This window comes from Acomys russatus, chromosome 10, assembly GCF_903995435.1.
Source record: "Acomys russatus chromosome 10, mAcoRus1.1, whole genome shotgun sequence".
In the NCBI taxonomy this organism is placed as follows: Eukaryota; Metazoa; Chordata; class Mammalia; order Rodentia; family Muridae; genus Acomys; species Acomys russatus.
This window is the reverse complement of record NC_067146.1, coordinates 43,815,279-43,834,651: the sequence shown is the minus strand read 5'-3', so window position 1 is coordinate 43,834,651 and position 19,373 is coordinate 43,815,279. Positions and strand designations below refer to the sequence as shown.

Below are 19,373 nucleotides of genomic sequence, written 5' to 3'. Positions count from 1 at the left end.
TTTCATACATAATTCATGTCAAAATGTGATTCCTCTTCAAATTCTTTTAGTTAACAATGGCTCTCAGCTGAACAGCACATATAATACCTATGTTGATCTATTTCCTATGCCTATGTGGGTTCAACCTCAACATATCCAATACTTTAAGAGCCTATGAGACTGTTGGTGACTGAGGAAAAAGAAACAATTTGTTCACTTTTGAAGCTGCTGAGTAGGTATCTATAGCAAATTATCTGCTACTAATGTTGCCACTGATTCTCTTAGAAAGTATTATAAAATAATGTATGAGTTAGCTGAGATATCTTTCTTCCATTGGCATGCTGAGTGTATTGCCCTGAATCTACTCAGGACTTACATATCATGCCTGATATACTATAAATTATGACAGAAGAGATTTTGAATGGGGAAGGATTTGATCTTCAAGGAAACATACAAATAATGCAAAATGTAAATCATATATTTTATTTTATCTTTTAAAAACCAATATACGAGCCAAGGATTTGTACATCCTTACATTTAACTGCAATGACACTTTCACAGTTGGTTTTGACTAGTGTCTGGCTTTCTACATGACAAGCTAATCAGAAGGGTCCCCGAGAGCACTGTCCACAGTGACTTCAGGGTGCAGTTATCCTGGGAGATGGATACGTGGGTGTTTGAAATTAAGCAGTACTCACCCGGAAAACTGTCATTTCTTCCAGAAGAACCTCTTCTAAATCATGCCAAGTCTCCTTGGGGACTGAAACCACCTTAAGAACAGTTCCAACATCTTTAAAACAAAGCAGAGGAGAAGGTTAAAACTTAAGTACATTGGAACTGAGTTTACCTCTAATGGGACAATATAGGGTTTTGAAAAAATGTTGGGTTTTTGTTTTTGTTTGTTTTTAATGGAATGAGAATGTGTGTGCTTGCCAGGGCACACACATAAAATTCAGAGGAAAACTCTAAGAAGTCAGTTCTTGCTGTCTACTTTGTTAGAGGTGGGTCTTTCTCATTGTGATGCTTTACTTTCTACTGCAGGGGAACTGGCTTGAAAGCTGCTGGGTCTGTACCTTTCATCTCCACATAGAAATACTGAGATTATACTACACTTTCCTGTGTCTTCTGGAAGCCTGAACTCAGGTTCTCAACTCAAGCCTGGCAAGAATTTTCATACCCGAGCCATCTCCCCAGTCCCATCAGAAGCATAATAGACCAACCCGGCTTCCTATACTTCTTTCCTATGTGCATACCCTTGTAAATGTCTATATATAATGCATGTAATGCAGTTAGTCTATAAACTGTACAGATACCCTTGAAAAATAAAAAAATAAATTTTTGTAACTATATCAAACTTCTCAAAGATTTTAACCTAAAAATGAATAAATTTTCAAAATATAATAAGCAGAACAAAAAACCTGGCTAAGTGCAATAACTTTTAATTTTCAAGTTTTCCTTAAGTGTCATGCATTCCAGAGTAGAGAAAAAAAAATACCAATTTAAAATGTTGGACTTTTCCACTTTTGTGTTGAAATTAGCATATGCCCATGGAGACTCTATAGTCATGAAATGTAAGGAATGCTGCTCATCCGTGTCTACAACAAGAGCCTCAGTGTCCAGCAGCCCACCCCACTCCTAGAAAAGTTGCAGCATTAGAAGCCCTTAAGGCAGGCTCACTGATCCCGAAGTGATGAAAGACAATGTGGTTTCTCAAAATAAACAGTTTGGATTACTTACAACAAAAGATCATCTGCCATACACACACTGGGCAATCAATTTTAGAATCTTAAGGAAATTTAAAATTATTTAAAAATTGAATACATTTTATAGAGATTTAAATTACTATCTAATTTTCATTATCAACAGAAAATGATTAATGAAAAGATTTATCATTTTTACTCAGAGCTTCATTTGTGTATTGTTAATTTTCCTGTATAATCGATGTGATTCCTTCCTTGTAAGAAGGTAAACAGGGTCTATACTTTTACACATTTAAATTTTAGTGAGCTTGATCAATTCTTTGCAGTTTCAGGTAGTTCCTTTTAACAAACTTTATCTTTTCCCAAACAAATTCTTACCAGTAAAAGCACTGTACCAGAAAGATAGGTTAATACACTCATTCCATTGGCAACTGTCCTCAGTGGGTTGTCACAATGTACTCTGTGTGATCAAGGATATCCCTTTTAAAGTTTAAAAATGTCTACTTTTAAGAGGATCCTTCTGTGTTTACAGGACCTTAGCCTACTCATAACACCAAAGATTAAAGGGAAATTAGGTTAATCTACTTAGTGTCTCCTCTGGGTCTCCTGGACCCAAACGCAACGTTATCTGTGTTCCAGATCAAGTTTTACCGAATAGTATTTCAAACAGTTTCACACAAATTGAATCAGATTACTCAAGTAGGATCAATGTGCTATGAAGAGAAACTTAGTTAGAAGATAAAATTACTGTAATCACTTTTCTTGCTGACAGACGACCCTGGTCTGTACTGACCTACAACCATCCACATCATACAACATTCAACATCCTCCTGAAAACAGAGTCCTTAAAGGCAGTTTATGTCTTAGAGGAATTAGATGCTCATGATTGGTTTTCTTTGGCCAAATACCTGCCAGAAGGCTTTGTTTCTTTGAGAGTGAATAGAATAACGGACTTCTGAACAGGTTTTTAAGCTTGAGATAGAGAACAAGGTCAGTGTGACATTGTTGAACAAATCCAATTACTCTTCAGAGATTTAATAATTGGACATTAAAAGATAAGCTAATATTTACTGAAAAGAAATATTGTCTTACATTTCTTGACTATATTTGTAACCTGTAGGTAGTACTCAAAGTTGCTGACATTTATGGAACACCGATTCTCATTAAGATGCTTTATTTGGTAGGAAAAAGTTCTTATCGGTAAAACTAGATTTTAATGTACTGCTAAGAACCTCCCAACACTGGTGAACCTGATAACATCAGTATTTTACAACTAAGTTATAAAACTTTGATTCTTTAAAGTAAATTTACTGTTTGCTACTCAGCTATAGTGTATGTAATTTTCTTTCTGTTTATCACCAAGGGAAAAATGCATTCATACAATGTTTTGATGGAGCACGTGTTGTGTTTCTTGTTGATTTATGTCAGTTAATGAAGTTAATGAAGACTAGGGATTTATTACTTGGAATCTGATGCTGGGCAGCAAGTTCAAGGTAACTGGTACTTACCTTCATAAATAGTAACACCATTTAGAGAGTAGGCGGAAATAAAATAACATGGCAGAGTAATAATAAGGTCGATTGTGAAAATATAACTGCAGAAATTTATTTCTAAAAATAAAATTAGGGAAAAGATACCATCACATTTTTAAGGAAAGGTATCTGATACATGTTGTTAGTTTTCTGATAAAGGGTTTTTCCTTTATTTGTATGACAAAAACAATGAAACAAAAGCATTAGGGTAACCTTTATTTGATTGAAGGTTTTTATCAGTGGAAATGTTTATATTCAGATAAGTTTGCAGTAACATATTCCTAGACATTTATTGACTGTCCTAGGACAGTCATGATTTGAGAAATTTTGTGTGTGTGTGTGTGTGTGTGTGTGTGTGTGTGTGTGTGTGTGTGTGTATGTTTGCACGTGTGTTTGTAAACCTCACCAGAAGAATTGTGATTCAATTATGATAATTAATTTTTAGCTATTAAAATTACTTGATTATATCTATCAAGTTTCCCTAAAATAAAATTTTATTTTATTATTAGTACTATTTTAGACTATCATTTTCCTAGGTTATCTTTAATCTGGAACTATCTATCATTTTATTCACAGAATTAACACTTTTGAAAATTGTAAATCAGTATTTTTGTAGAATGATTATAGTTTTATAATTGTATCATATATATTTTTAAAATTTATTCTTCTGTCATATATGGCATCCCAATACCAGTTTACCCTCCCTCCACTCCTCCCAGTCACTCCCCACCCCACCTACTCTCTTCCACAGATCCATTCCTCCTCTATTTTCCTTCAGAAAAGAGGCAGGCCTTCCCAAGAGAGCAAAACAAACACAAAACAGCAAGTTACAATAAAACTAGGCACATACCTTCATATCAAGGCTGAATGAGGCAACCCCAATACAGACAATAACCATACCACTATTAGGAATCCCACAAGAACAGCAAGCCCACACAACCATAACTTACATGCAGCTGACCTAGCTTAGATGTTTATAGGCTTCCTGATTGTCACTTCAGTCCCTGTGAGGCCCTATGAGCCCTGCTTAGTTGGTTCTGTGGCCCATGTTCTTGTGGTGGTCTCAACCCCTCTGGTTCCTGCCATGCCATGCCTCCCATTTTCTGCAGGATTCTCCAAGCTACGGCTCATGTTGTGGCTGTGGGTCTCCTCATCTGCTCCTATCTATTGCTGGATAAAGCCTCTCTAATGACAACTATGATAAAAAGACATTTATTTAACAAATACATCTATAAAAAGACAACATATTTATAATGGTGGACCATTCTGGTACCTTGAAAATGAATGGAGAACTTGCCCTTCTTTCTCAGTTCTCTTAATCAGCTAAATACAGTGTTCTGGAAGAAAATATATTGTAGAAATAAAAAAGTGTACCTGTTCCAATGAACATGACATCATACTGGCCATCTTCTGCATCCACTCGGTCTACAACAATTTGTGTGAACTGATAATTCACATCTGTTTTGATCATTATTGGGCGGTTATTAATAGGGAACACTGGGTTGTACATGGCTGGGTGACTTCGTGCAAACGTTATGACATCATCAGGAAGGTCCTTTGTAGAGTCAAATCCACCAAAGGTTTTACTGGGACACTAACAGAAAAAGGAGAATACATTTTAAATTTAATTTAATAAATAAGATTATAAGTCAAAAAATAACATTTCAAGAATCTCTGTCCTGTTATTTATATTTGAAACTTACTGAATAAGTAAATATTAGCTACTATAAGCTCTTATATACTTAAATTGGTAAACGAAATGATCAGTATATATTTCTTAAGAAATATTAATTCTCAGTGATTAATGTTTAGTTTCATCATCATTTCTCACAAATATTGTCAAGTGTATCCTAGATATTCAGTGCTCAAGAGAAGTCTGATGTCTCCTTTAACTGCACCAGCCTGTGCTTCATTTCTATAATAAATGTTTACCATAATGGATGAAATATGTTACAATTAAATGCAGTTAACTATGTTTAGAGAAACAATACTTTCTTGTGGTATATATAAATTCTTTTAATTTGGAATCATACTCAAATATAAGTGCCCAACTGAAATAACAGTATAAACCAGTCGTTATTATCTGGCTCATGATGTAAGCCTGAAAACATAATAAAATACTTAAAGCTTTTATTAAATTAGAAATTTATTTAAAAAATGATATATGCATTCAAATATCCACATTAAAAAGCATAAGAAACAATGCAAAACTTTAAAGAATTTTTTACAATTATTTATGGGGCTAGAGAGGCCCACAAGATGGTTCAAGTCCATCTGTAACTCCAGTCCAATGGTACCCAATGTCCTTTCTGGACTCCTCAAGAACTGTACATATGTTTTATACAGACATATACAGGCAAAACAACCACAAACAGAAAAATAAAGAAAGCTTTTTAAAAAAGAATATCTGTGTGCTCCTTTACATCATGTAAGACATCAGACCCAAATTTAGAAATATGTGAATAAAAAAAACGGAGAAGGATTATTTTAATTTTCCTACAACTTGTTTTTACTTCTTATTCTACAGTCTGATTTTCAATGTAAAATACAATTTGCCTATAGATTTTCATCAAATTTCAACAACAGCATGCTGTTTACATATTGCTTATATGACTGCTCCTCATTAGTGCTGCTGAAATGAGAGAGTCTGACTTTTAATAAATGTAGCACACCTTCTTCCTTTCCTGCATCAGGCCATGGTGTCTCTAACACTTTGAGCATGGTGCTTGCTGATGTAGTTTCTCATAACTTACTGTGAACAGTAAGCTAGCTGACTAAGCTGTAGGACTGAATATTGGCAATATTGCTTAAAATGGTTCTCATCATTGAAATGGAAAAAATAATTGGCTATTGATGTCTCTACCGTGTGTGTGTGTGTGTCTGTGTGTGTGTGCACATCCTATTCCAGTACAATATATCCCATGGAACAAAGCCCAGAATATAGTAATTTCCATATTTTAATTGCTGTTATTGATTTCACGTATATAATTTATATTCAGATTAAAAGATCTTTTCAGCAGGGTATTTAAGAAATGCAGTTCTATAACCCACAAGGATATAAAACTGTCTACTAAGAAAAAGAGGACAATTTGTTATTAAAAGCTAGAGTAAATACCTTGTATTTTTATAAATCTCATTTGTTTTCTCATAACTGAAAATATTCCATCTAGTCATTTATTATTTTCAAGTCCTATTGAAGTTTTTCTTACTGTATTAACAGCTTGTAGGAATTTTTATAGAACATAAGAGTTTTAATTTTTTCATAAATAATTTTAGAAATGTAGAAAAATGAGAATAGTAAATGACTTTTTTCTAATAAAGTCATAAAATGTACTTTATTTGAATTCATTAGACTGTTAAAACACTGACATGAAATTAAAGTAATAGCTACATTTCTAATGTAATCCTTTCCCATTGTGTATAATTATTCTCCATAGAGTTTCTCTAGATTCAAAATATTACTTGTAGTTGAGATTGACAAGAAATGACTTGGGCCAAGGGCTGCATGAACATAATCTCTGGCACACAGGCTCAGTAGTGATCAGCTCACTAAAACCTTGAAGGCTGCCAAGCTGTGGCACAAGCTATTGTAGTTAGTCATTCAGAATGATGAGGCAGGAGGGTGTGCCTTAGTAATTTAGTGAAACTATAGGGGAGGTGGGGCCACTAGCAATGTAGCTCAGTAGAACACTTGCCAAGCCCTATGGTGCCTGGGGATAAAACCTGAGAACTGGAGAAAAAGTTAACTGATAAGCCCTTAATTATACTTACAAGAACCAAGTAAAAGAATTCTTAGTGAATAACAGGGTTGTGACGGCCAAAAGGACACACTAAATTGCACAGTTCAATAAAGTAATGGAGCAGAGGAGCCATTCAGTCTCAAAAAGACACAAGAGTTCTGGGCAAGTCTTTGACTCAGCTTCATCTTACAACTAGACTTAGTCCAGAGTTATCTGAGAGCCTGTCAGTCAGGGTTTGGCTCAATCAGACTGACTGAAGGACATGTCCGTGAGACATTTTCTTGATTGGTAACTGATGTCTGAGGTCCCAGCTTGCTGTGGGTGGTGCATTATGGGCAAGAGTTCCTGGGTGGTATAAGTCAGCTACTTTAGCAGAAGTTTGAGTGCTAGCCGTTGGTTGAACAGCTTTCTTCAATGGGAGCTTCATGTCTGGCTCCCATAAATGATGGAACATAACCTGCCATCTGAAATAGATCTTATCTTTGATCCCAACCCCATGAAAAAAAAAAATGTTATTTCTGACTTGGTCCTTAGGCGACTCCCTGGGTTTGTATCATATCAATGTATTTCTTTTCATATATTTTTTAAGATAGCATTTGGTACATGACCATTCATTTGACACAGGTTTTTGGGATGAAGATATTTCAGGTTTCTTCAAAACCCATGGATGATAATGTTGGTTTCAATACCATTTCTCTGAGTCCAACCTACTATATAATCAGAAAAAAACAAAACAAAACAAACAAACAAAAAAAACAACAACAACAAAAACAAAAAAACAAAACCAGACCAGACACCTCCTGTTAGTTTCAATGTTCCATGAAGGCCATCTCCTTAATCTTCTGCTCAGAAAAGAAAGTGCATAGACTGTTCTTTCAGCTTTTATTTTAAAAATGAGGGATATTGAATGCTAAGGAAAGAGTTTACACTGGCACATGTAATGAAGATGGCTTTACACGTGAAATTACAAACAGCCACACAGAACACTAGTCTTGCTTCCATTAAAATCACAGACTTCCCAGACTCTTTGTTCTAAGTTGCACTAATGTTTATAGCTGCAATTTTTTGTTTCCTTTGTCAAAACATATTCATTTTATGTGTTAATTAACAAAGCTACTTACAGTTCCTGGTCGTGGGTAAGGGACTCTTCCTTGATAAGGGACCCACTGATAGTTGGGACCATCTCTGTGAGCATATGGACCAAGGAACACCCTTCTTACATCACTCATGCTGTACATACACACAGCAGACCCCTTGAAGATGTTGCTAGAAGGAAAGAGAGCATAAATTGTTTTTTTATCGCTTGGCAACGGACTGGCTTGCACTTAGTATGCTTCAGATGTTAATGATCAAATCAAACATAAATTCTTTGAAATCACAAATATTATTTGGTATTTGTTTGAGCTCATTGATGTATTTCATCAATGTATAGAGGAATAAATGATAATTTGGCCAAAGTGTGTGAAATCATATTTGATATTTATTAAATATATACACTCATATCAAATATAAACTATTAAAGCTGAACAAGAAAAACAGATATGAATGATCACCTCTGAATGAATATTTGGTTTTGACATCATAAAGAAATAAAAACTAAAAACTCTGTTTAACCCACAAGAATTGTTACTAAAGAAAGAACATAATCAGAACATCAAGAATGTTTAAGAAATCACTTTAAAAGCCAAAACTGGTACTCTAAAGGAACATATAATGGCGTATGGAATGCCACATTACACTATTTTTAAACTCCCAAACAAACAAGGTATAATCTTAAGTAACAGTCTTGGCTATCTGAACTCTTCAAGGGATTAAATATGTTGTATTTCTAAGAGGGTAACCATTACACAGCAGCCAAAGTGAGGAACTGGGCCAGTTATTCCTATCATTCTATTTATCAAAACCAGGTAATTGACAGAACTAAGTCTGCCTTGCAGATGACACTATTTCCCCTTTATTTTATGTAGAACGATAATAAAAAGCCATTTACCTTGATGTTGTAAACACTCCATAGACAATCGGATTTTTAGGATCTTTAGAGTTCATTAGGAATACATCCTCTGTTTGAAAACAAAATTAGAAAAGGTTCTATTTGTTTATAGTTCTTACAAATGCTAAGCGCAAATCCTATGCATCAAACATCAGCCACTTACGCAGTTCATCGAAATGGGTGTCAATGCCGTTTGGACCTGGCACAGAACAAATCAGGCGTGCTTTCAGAAATGTTGTCCATTTATTTACTAGACTTCTGTGTCCTCCAAAGTCATTCTGAAAGGCAATAAAAGTAACGTTATAGCACAAGCATGCAAAGTAGTATCAAATATGTCTTTATTTCCCATTTATTAACTTCAGACACATGAATGTAATTCCTCATTTTTCTCCCGTTTTTGATTTTTAGAAGGCATCTTTCCTTGCAACCAAGAAGTTTCCCAATCTTCATTTCTTAAAATTTCCATAGCCATTCTGAATGACTTATATGACCTATTATCCTATTTATTGTATATTTGCTCAAATCTTTGATTCAAAGTTCAGAAAAAGAAATTTCCTGTTTCAAAAATGTCACATTTTGCCAATTAATGAGAGTGTACTAATTTTGAATACACATGCAATGAAATGCTCTTTAGCTATTTGACATGATTAAACCAGAGGACAAGCTAGATGAATTTAGTCTGGTTACATTAATATGAATATCCCATGACCTCATGAAAATTGAACTTAAAATTTTGAACTGACAAAAGCAGTCTCTGGAATGGTGATCTACAGAGACCAGGAGATAGGTAGGATTTGAGGACCATTGGCCAAAGGTTAGAAAATTTTGGAGAGATGGGAAGAAAAGTGTTAAGAGATCTACAGCATGACCTCTACAGGTAGTTTTAATGTGAGTCTTAAAAAATTGTTAAGAAAGAGTTTTAAGCATTGTCACCATATAGAAAAATGTATGATTTAAAACATGTACCAATTTGCTCGATTTATCCATTTTTAGATGTTAAAATGTTATGCTGTAAATTGTAAATCATTTTGCAATTAAATTACTTTTAAAAGATTTGTCTTCTACTCTGCTACTATCATTTCACAGAAATTCTTTTTCTAACACATTTTTATTGAAAAATAAAATAATTCATATTACATCTCATTTGCTATCCCATTCATGCATCCTCCCATTCTTCCCTCCCTCTCGTTTCCACCCATTCCTCTTCCCTATGACTGTGACTGAGGGGGACCGCTTCCCCCTGAATATGATGGCAGACTACCAAGAAGAGGCTTGATATACTCACGGACAGTTCTTAACTGATTGTTCTGGGTTAGGCTATCCTGCCCTCTTCTTACTGAGCCTGCTTTTTCTTTGAATTTTACTGGCCTCCATAGCCTGACTCTGGGCTGCTCGTGGGCCTCTAATGTATGGATGAAGAACACGTTCCTTTTTATCTTCACTGACAGTAAGTCTATAACCACGTCATGCCACTAAAACTAAACACTGTAACAGCTTGCTGTATTGAACCAACTTATACATTCTAAAATTGTTTTACAATTCTACAAGTAGGTTGAGAAAATATTCCATAGGAAATATTTTGAAAATGACTTACTAATGCTAAAAATGTAATTTTAATATAATGTAAATGTAACAGTGAATCATATTGCAAAGGTTTATATTTACTAGGAAATAATATCTTTAAAAATACCTGAGCATGGTGGTGTACGCCTTTAATCCCAGCACTCAGGAGGCAGAGGAAGGTGGATCACTGTCAGTTTGAGGCCAGATTGTTCTACAAAGTGAGTTTAGAACAGCCAAGGCTACACAGAGAAACCCTGTCTCAAAAAAACAAAACAAACCAAACAAACATATTTAAAAATAATTTTTATGTATATCCATTGCAGGAACAGAGTTTCCTTAAGTTAAAACATCAATTTATATTCTTTTTATATGGTGTTTATATTATAAAGCTTTTTTTCAAATACTATAGCTAATAGTTTAAAATCATTTATTTTTATAAAATGTCTGATTCATTTAAATATTGTTCTATATTTCCAAATAATCAAAGAAGATTTTCTAGAAATCAGTTGTATTATATAATTAGATCATAATGTAATAAGGAAGAGATCAGAAAGACACCATCGTATTTTTCCTTTTATAACACTTCCGTGTAATATTATATGATATTGCACACTTAGTCCTCCAGAAAAATAAGTATCAGAGCACCTCATTCAGTCATTTGAATGCGTTTGAACAAAGAACCTCTGTGTATGATATAATTATCAATTTAAAAAATAAGCTTCCCTAATATTCTTTCAATATTCAGAGCGTTATCTGTATTTTGATACCAAATATCCATTTAAAACTTAGCAGTGTGAGAAATGGATAGATCTGAAAATATAGAGGTTATATTCTTTTATACTTATGCATATGAGAAAATACTTTATACTCCATGAGTCCCAACAAAATAATGAACGTAATTGTAATGTTACGTCCAAGTCTCTAATCATATCCCTATTTGTGTGCTTAACCTTCTGACTTTATTGAAAGCAATTAATCGTAATATAATTTTCAATCATTTTAACACTTGATTATCACCATCAGATACATTTAAGTGGAAAATAAAAAGTGAAATCCTGTATGCTTTTTGCTTTACCTCACCTTGCATATCTGACCTATCCTAGCATGTGTTGCTTTTCCAGAATGCTCTCCATCTATTGCGTTTTCTCGGAAGAAAAAATATACTTTGTCATCTTCAGGGTTGTCACTCTCTGGGATGAGATGAGCACTGATGAATCTAGGATCTGAGAAAAACATCATATTTATTAATCTGCAATTTAATGAACAATAATGGTGTACAGAGTTTGTTTTTACTTCCTTCTGACTACTTTGTGATATGTTAAGAAACTAATATTTCCTTGATTATCTCAATTTTTTGGCCCACTGCATATGATGTCTGTCCATTATGAATTATATTATATGTATATAATACATATATGATCTCAGCAAAAGATTAACTATTTTTTTCAGAGTCTTAGGCATGGGTTACAAAAACCATGTAGAACAAGTGAATTATTGATTATCAAGATCCTTGGCAATTTTGATCATTATGATGTATTTCTTGCTGCTGTATGCTGTTATTTCCTCTTTCTTGTATAAACACATAGAAAATGACTGGTTAGTTGCTTCCTGTTACCATCAAAGCCTGGTGGGTGGGGCCAAGGGTTAAATCTGTATAAAGCAATAGAACTTCTTGTTCCCATTCCCAACTCAGAAGATGGCAACATCATTAGACTACTCACACAAATAGGGTGGCCTCTGAGGCTCCTTTGGCTCCTTATCTCTGTACATCATCACTTCACATCACACCTCCAAGGCCACCGTTGCCAAACCCGATCATTAAACAGTTTCTCAAGTTGTCTGTTCCAAGTTTATTACCTTCCATGTTTCTTCATGTATCAACCAGAGCAAGCCTCTGCTCCAAAATGCTTGTCTCCAGCCACCCCATGTTCTTCATCACTCATTTATGATAAAATACAGAATCCTTAACATAACCAGGGCCTGTTCCTGTGCTGTGATAACTGACACATGTTTTCTGTGGCATACTGTTCTTTCCCATGGACAGCAAATGCCAGTGCTAGTCCTGCTTCTCAAACATGTTTTATTCACTCTGTTCTGCTCTGGAGCTTATTCCCCAGGGAAACTCTGCCTTCAGCCAATCTCAGGCTCAAATTCTACAGATCCTGCTTTATTTAGGTCTTTCCTCAAATATCATCTTATTATGTGAAGTACTGACACCCTGCTCCTGGTAAGTCTCTATTTATTCTATTTTATATACTTCCCGCAACACTGTTGAGTGTATTATATGACTGATTCTCATTATGTCTCTGTCTCTGTCTCTCTCTCTTTGTCTCTGCCTGTCTTTGTGTCTGTCTCTCTGTCTCTGTCTCTCTCTGTGTTTGTGTGTGTGCACAAGCACACATGTGAATGTGTATGTGTCTGTTTCACAGTCTCTCTTATGTAAACTTGTTTTAACCTGTCTTTCCCCTCCACCCATAAGTACAAAATTCATCACATTTTGTTCATTTAAAAATTCTAAGTTTAAACTACAGCCTAAAACTGATAAAAATCAAGAGTTATTTGTGAAGAAGGAAAATAAAGGGGAAATGATATGCAGAATCTACTAATAATAGCAGAAACTATGTCAGCAATCTCCTGAGACCCTCCTTCAAAACACTTTTGTAAATTATGAGTTGATATGGCTGTGTCTCCCATAAACTAAAATTGGGTAATAGTTTCAAGCTGTGATCATGCAGTATGCTAAGAAGTTGTGTTCAACGTATAGAAATCATGGTTCGGATAGTACATACATTTAATTTAGTGAAGTAATCTAACTTTACACTGGTGGTCAATTATGTTATCATTGTAAAAATGGTTTTATGTGTGTGTGTGTGTGTGTGTGTGTGTGTGTGTGTGTGTGTGTGTGTGTGTGTGTAGTCTAGCACCATATTTAAGAGACCAGGAAAATGAGAAAACCATGAAATTAACTTTATCTATGTGAAATCCATGTGCTGCAGTCTTGATCTAACATCTTAAATAATCACCATTACCATGGGTTTGTCACTTGTGAGATCTTCTAAGGTTTGCTCTGGTACAATACGCTCCTCAGTGTGCTGCACAAAGAAGCATACCTCGTCATTCCAGGCTAATTATACAGACTTTTTAAGCAATGTAGAACATGTGAAATATTTCCAGTGACCAAGAATAATATAGTATTCATTGAAAAATAGAATCAGCTAGTGCTAGAAGCCATAAAGACTTACAATAACAAATCATTTTAAAATTAATAATTATTGGTAAACTTGCTTTAGTGTATAAAATTCTACTCAGTCATATGCCTTATATATTTATATACACATGCCTCATGAGGAATGGCAAGCAAATTAGTTTGACATAGTAAGACTTCCTGTAACAGACCAACAGTCACTGCTTTATTGATGAGGTTCAACTCTGAAAAACGTGTGTGTGTGTGTGTGTGTGTGTGTATATGTGTGTGTAAATCACATGTGAAAAAACTATAAAATATTCTGAATCAGTCACTTGTAATTTTTATGTTATCTTTGGCAAGTTGTTTTCCTTTCAGAGTTCAGATGCTTAATTTTCAAAGTGGTTTTACTTTAAATTGAGGTATTTAAAATGGGGTTTTATCATCCTGTTTATCATAAATAGTTTATACAAAAAGCAAGTATTTTTAACTTTAAGTATTTACATGTGATGTTACAAAATATGTAATTAGCATTGCCATGTTGATAAACAAAGCCTTACACTGAGCCTGGGAATCAGCATTTAAGGCAGGTATAAGAAAACAATGAAAACCTGCCCATTGTTCTGCTTTAATGCTAGAGAAATCGATGAAAAAGTTGGTCAAATGTCACCTTCCAAACTGCTGCAGTTGTTTCCATAAATACTGGACTAACAAAGGATTTAAAGTCATTAAATTTAACTACCTTTAGTTAGATTCCTTCATGTAGAAAATAATCTATTTTGATTCTAAGGCTTAGGCTAAATCTATGTTTGTAAGAATATAATTAAATTAATACATTTTAGAGGGAAAGTAAAGTAATATAGAATATATACTCTCCTGACTAAACTTCAACTTAAGAAAACCAGCATCTATAGTTACGATGCAATTTTTTTATACTTATTTCACCACTTTTATACTTTGAAAATACTTTTTTATCATGTAGCTTTATGACAATGAATACACACATTGTATTTTCAATTTGAGATTCAAGTAGATTTGTTCCTAAGTATCTCCTCTTTCTTTTGATTGTTGAAGATCACAGGGTACTGTGATAGTATTTTTTGTCCCCTGATGACTACAATCAACCAAAGTCAACCAGAAAAATATTCTAATTCTTAAGCTGCTCTAGAAGGAGTCAAACTACAAGTTTAAAAGTACAATAAAGAGATGGCTTTTACAAGTACAATAAAGAGATGGCTTTTACTTTTTTCTCAGAAGTTGAGCTGTGAGGAAGAAGGAATTTCTCACAAAGAAGGAAAATATATACAAGATGATAGAAACAACAGAGAACACTGTGTCCTCGGAGAAGGCAAAATGGAGGAAATGTGGTCAGAGATGTTGATAGAAAGCTAAGATATAGGATATGAAGTTCTACTGAGAGATGTATATCTCTTCACGGCAGTGGGAGGAAACAGCAAAGCATTAGACACACAATAACCTTACTATGTTACTATGTAGAAAGATTGCTGCTTTGATTTCTTCAAAGAATAAAGTTTGTGTGTGTGTGTGTGTGTGTGTGTGTGTGTAAGTGGGCAGAGAAAAGGCACAGTAAGGCATGAAGGAAGGCTGGTAGACCAAGCTGAAGCAGCCACATATAACACAGAAGAATAGTGACATGGGTGAGTAAGGGACAGTGAAGATGAAGTAAAAAATACATGCATCAATTATTTTTAATTAGACTTGATGGATTGTTTATATTCACTAGTAGAAAGTTGAGTGAATGGAGTAATGATTAAGACTGATTTAAACTTCTGATATAAACCAGTGGTTATAAAAGAGTCACTTTACATAAAGAGAGACTGTGTGAAGAAGGACCCAATGGAGTGGAGAAGGAACATGACCTCAGCATAGTGCACTGAAGACTGAAAGACTTGTGCCTTTTCCCCCATATCACACACACATACAAATAATTACTCATGAAAGAAATGTGGCCATACCTGAATTTATTTGAAATGAAGATGATGAAATGACTAGAACGATATTGGCTAAAAGAGGATACGAGTATAGACTTTGTTGTGGCTTGAATATAAAGTGCTAACCCCAGATACTTCATCGCAGATTTGCTTTACCTGGCCTTGCCTTTAAATGCTGCCTCCCTGCTGCATTTGTCATTTTGGGTGGTACTATCATGGGTGCCTTTATGTAAATATTTTCCCTAAATAGTCATCCCCAACACCAGAACTGCTTACTTCTTCTTAGATTTTTAAGACTTTTTCTCCACTGTTTTGCTGAAGAGTAGCCATACCCTAGCTGACACAGTCCATGCTGTCATTACTATATAGAGGTATTGTCTGTACAAGTCTAGCTGTTCTACTCAACTGTTTCCTCTAGCCATCTATGCAGTGCTACAGGAATAAGTGCAAATCCATTGACAAAATGCATTCCACAGAATAAACTTCTGGTGCCATAGATATGACAGAGCTGTGGAAACTGAGTCATAGTAAGCACAGATGACACAAGGACAGATGCCACACTGAGAAAATGACAATTACAGCCGAAGGTGATCAGAATATATGCTTGAACTAGGTAAAAATTTTGACTGTAAGTGTTCTACCACAATACAGAAGTGGCAAAAAGAACTGCCAATTACCTTAGTCACAATGTACGCAATATAGAAAAGAAACTACAACAATGAATGTTGCCCTGAAATTATCCTCCACACCAGAGAAGGATTTGACAGTGCGAGCGAGTCAGAGATAGGATATACCCAATTCTTAGAACAGGACAAGAAAGAGAGGTAAGTTTGGTGTAGTTAAGTTATGTACAGCTCCTTTCAGTTCTGTTCAGTTTGTACAGTCAACGTAATCAGAGCAGTTCAACTTGTGGAGTTGAGAGGCAATTATTCCAAGCAGAGCAATTCAATGAGAAGCAGAGAGAAGCCAATTTGAATCTGTCCTCTTGGAGAGGAGATTTGAGACAGAACTGATGAGTTGAACCAACCAGCCAGAGTTCAGAAAGAACTAGAAAGAATGAATTTATTCTGCAGTAAGTCTTAGAGGCTGAAAACATTCTAGGTGTAGGTTGCTGGGTGTAGGGGCTGGAAGCTGAAGTCTTCAAAGTCAGGGTTTACAAATATTAGATTCTCTTTGCTAGAACAGAGAAAGAAATGCTCTGGGCTTAGCCAAGCTGAGTATTCATACAGCTTGTGTATGGCTTTTATCTCATCCCTTCCTCTGAGGAAATAAAAACATTGACACTTCTCAGCTGTGTTGTCCACATAAAATATTTGTTCCAGCCCATTTCTTAGCATTGAGTTCTTGTACAGGATTCTTAGTTTTATAGTTATCACAAGTATTTATCTTGTATTTTCAACTCCCTCTTGTTAGTTTCTATATGCAAGAAGGTTCCCCTCAGCTTCTTCTACATCTTTCTTTGAGTTCTTGTCTCTTCTCTCCTGGGACACAAATTTAGTGTATTACTCTCACTTTGTCCTCACCTTCACTTGAAATTGTGCTGTCACTATGTGTGGTGGTTTGAAAAAGAATGGTCCCTGGTGGCTCATATATTTGAATTCTTAGTTAGCAGGGAGTGGCACTATTTGAAAGGATTAAAAGGATTAAGAGGTATGCCTTTGTTGGAAGAAGTGTGTCACTGGGAGGGGGGAGGGGGAATCTCAGAGTTTCTTTTTCTGCCTAGGGATCAGGATGAAGTTTCTCAGCTACTGCCTCAGCATCTGCTTGAATGCTGCCATACTTCTTGCCATGATGAGAGTGGACTAAACCTCTGAACCTATAAGTCAGCTCCAATCATATGCTTTAAAATAATAGTTGTCATGTTTTTGGTGTCTCTTCACAGCAGTAGAACAGTGACCAAGACAGTTTGTAAACCCATTCTCTGGCACCTGGTGAAAATACCACAATTAGAATATATAAAACTCTATTTTCATCACTTGTTTTCTTTCTCTCTTTTAGCTGCTCCCATTTTTTTGTTTGTTTGTGGCTGAGTATTGTGTGGAAAACAACATGCAATTAAAAACCAAATAAATGATTTGGTTAATTTAGAAATAAAATGATTAGAAGAAAGAATTACATTTCCTTCCTGTATGAAATTACATTGTGTCTGTGTACTTTGTGTGTCTGTCTACATGTCTGTAGCTGCAAGCATCTATGCTGTCCTAGGGGAGGTCAGAGGACAACTTGTGGGAGCCAGTGCTCATGTTCAACCATGACAGGGTCCCATGGACCTTGCTCAGAGTGTCAGGCTTGAGAGCAAACACCTTTACTTGCAAAGTCATCTTGATGACCCAATGGGTATAACTAAGGCTGACCTTGAACTCATGATACTATAAGCTCTGTTTCTTTAACATACCCTAAGAACATGTGCCACTACAAACAGCTTCCTTTCTTTTTGACATGATTTTCTTACTTATTATGTATTCAAGAAGGTTCAGGTTTCTGGGTATAAAAGTGATTAGACATGCTTCCTTAACTGAAACTACTTTGAAAAGCTATTATACAATAATGAATTTTCAAAATGCTCTTCTGAAAGCTTGTGAATGCTCTTTGAAGCTAGGAAAAGCTTTTATTCTTTGATCTGGTTCTTCTGCATTAAATAATTAATGAAGTAAAATTAATGATCTGTTTGTCATTTTTTTCAAAATTAGATTTCATCAATAAGACTAAAATAATCCAAAACATGCCCCTCTGTTTTATGAGCTAAAAACAGCACAAATGTTACAGGCTGAAGATTGTCATCGTCCTGAGGATCAGCAAGCCTACTTTGCCACCAAATCCTCCATGGCAAAAGTTTAGCAGGTCGCTTCCAATATGCGGTTTCACTATTCTGCGAACTCTCCTTAGGAATCTAAAACGTTTTTGTGGTCTTCACGGAAAAGCCACTACTCTGTCCAGCTACTCACATCATGGGGACCCAAAAATGAAAGGTAATTATCCAATTGGCTGGTTTTCTTTTTAAGCCTGTATCCTGTAAACCACAAGAGCCAGAAAGAAAATGTCGTTTTCCATTCCTCAGATAGGAATTCTTGATTTCACTGTGGCCAAGTACATTAAAACTAACAAACATAAGTATACAGATCTCTTAGTAACATAAAGCTATAGCTTCACTAGCCACTTTCACATTGAAATGTTCTTTACTCTGTGAAGTTTACAAAAGCCCAGGTGATAAGGTTCAAGGAAATTGGCAACCTCACACACTTTGGACTAATTTCTTGGGATGTGAAGCAGGAAGATGATGTGAATGTATATTGAAACCTAAACATCAAAAGAAGATGGAAAGATCCATTCAAACAAGATCAAAGTGCATGAATCTCACAAGAGTAAAACTTCAATATAAACACCATGAAAGGTAAATAGAATTGGAAAACATTCTCTCATTTGGGTAGCTTAAATGGCGTGCCTCTGGCAAAGGGACTTTGTCTTTACAGATACTGTGGTACTTTTTGCAATGCCTTGGGCACATGGTAGAAGCTGAATAAATAATCGTATTTATTAATCTTGGGCCAATGCTGTTATGTGAAGCATGGAATCTTTAGTCTCGTTAATGGCAATAAATACTGTGTAAATACAACACTGTTTTCTCTTCATCTTTATCTCCTTCACTACCCCCTTGACATTCTTCCATGTCTCATCCCACAGATGGCAGTTCTTGCGAAATCCACATTTGGCACCACCTGTCATTTGTAACAGT

General features: G+C 35.2%; 1 protein-coding gene across 3 annotated transcripts in view; it reads right to left on the bottom strand.

The window, feature by feature from the left end:
• The window catches only part of Sema3a (semaphorin 3A), a 454,588-nt gene that overhangs the window by 28,034 nt on the left and 407,181 nt on the right, over positions 1-19,373 (bottom strand). For all 3 annotated transcript variants that reach the window (XM_051152073.1, XM_051152075.1, XM_051152074.1), the window contains 6 exons: positions 11,585-11,727; positions 9,105-9,219; positions 8,942-9,011; positions 8,073-8,217; positions 4,586-4,805; positions 678-769 (listed from right to left, as the gene is read on the bottom strand). In XM_051152073.1, coding sequence (XP_051008030.1) covers positions 678-769; positions 4,586-4,805; positions 8,073-8,217; positions 8,942-9,011; positions 9,105-9,219; positions 11,585-11,727 — 785 coding nt within the window. The remainder of the gene's footprint in view (positions 1-677; positions 770-4,585; positions 4,806-8,072; positions 8,218-8,941; positions 9,012-9,104; positions 9,220-11,584; positions 11,728-19,373) is intronic.